This window comes from Galeopterus variegatus, unplaced genomic scaffold (assembly GCF_000696425.1).
Source record: "Galeopterus variegatus unplaced genomic scaffold, G_variegatus-3.0.2 Scaffold201, whole genome shotgun sequence".
Taxonomy (NCBI): domain Eukaryota; kingdom Metazoa; phylum Chordata; class Mammalia; order Dermoptera; family Cynocephalidae; genus Galeopterus; species Galeopterus variegatus.
Window position 1 is genome coordinate 859613 of NW_007726312.1, and position 1005 is coordinate 860617.

The window sequence follows — 1005 nt, forward strand, 5'->3', positions numbered from 1 at the left end:
CTGGCCCCTTTGGCCAGCCCGTGACTCATGTAACTTTTTTTTTCTTCATGTAACACCTGGTCAAAAGTTTCTCACCTTAGGACCAGCCTGTGGCTCACTCGGCAGAGTGCAGTGCTGATAACACCAAGGCCATGGGTTCGGATTCTATATAGGGATAGCTGGTTTGCTCACTGGCTGAGCGTGGTGCTGACAACACCGAGCCATGGGTTAAGATCCCCCTACTGGTCATCTTTTTAAACAAAACAAAACAAAACAAAAGTTTCTCAGCTCTATAAGTCTGGATCATCTTCCTATTTAGGGGACAATAATGAGAACTGGCATTCATTGATTGCTTACCACAACCAGGAACTGTGCTAAGTGCCAGACTGTATGATCTTCTGGCTTCTGTGTAGGGTGTTGTCCACACTGGGAACCCTCAGTGACCCACTCTACCTTGTCCTCCCTGCCTAATTCTTATTTAGCCATCAGGCTTTACCTTAGAGGATACTTTCTCCAGGAAGCTTCCTTGGCTGTGTACAAGAAAAAACAAGTTTCCTATGTGTTCTAATGGTATCCCAGAATTCATTTATACAGCATGGTTCACACAGTACTTTAATTCTTTCACTAGACTGTAGTTAGTGACAGCAGGTTCATGAAGGTGCTCATTAACAATGCCTGGCGCAAAAAAGACACTCAAATATTTGTTTGATAAACAATTTTAAACAAATAGTTCAGTCCCCACTGAAATGTTGACATCAAACGCGTGTACTGGGGGCCGGCCCGGTGGCACACTCGGTAGAGTGCGGCGCTTGGGAGTGTGGCAGCACTCCCGCCGAGGGTTCGGATCCCATATAGAGACCAGTCTGCTCACTGGTTGAGCGCGGTGCGGGCGCGACACCGAGGGTTGCGATCCCGTTGCCGGTCAGGAAAAAAAAAGACAAAAAGGAAAACAAAAAACAAAAAACCCCCGCATGTACTGTAGTAACTTACCGTTTGTCTGAACCCATTGTTCCAGTGAAGATCTAG

General features: G+C 46.5%; 1 protein-coding gene across 1 annotated transcript in view; it reads right to left on the reverse strand.

Annotated features, from left to right (window-relative positions):
* The window catches only part of RBM5 (RNA binding motif protein 5), a 26061-nt gene extending 25062 nt beyond the window's left edge, over window positions 1-999 (reverse strand). Inside the window, exon 1 of the mRNA XM_008565710.1 lies at window positions 970-999. Coding sequence (XP_008563932.1) covers window positions 970-986 — 17 coding nt within the window. The 5' untranslated portion in view covers window positions 987-999. The remainder of the gene's footprint in view (window positions 1-969) is intronic.
* Between the last annotated feature and the right edge of the window lie 6 nt (window positions 1000-1005).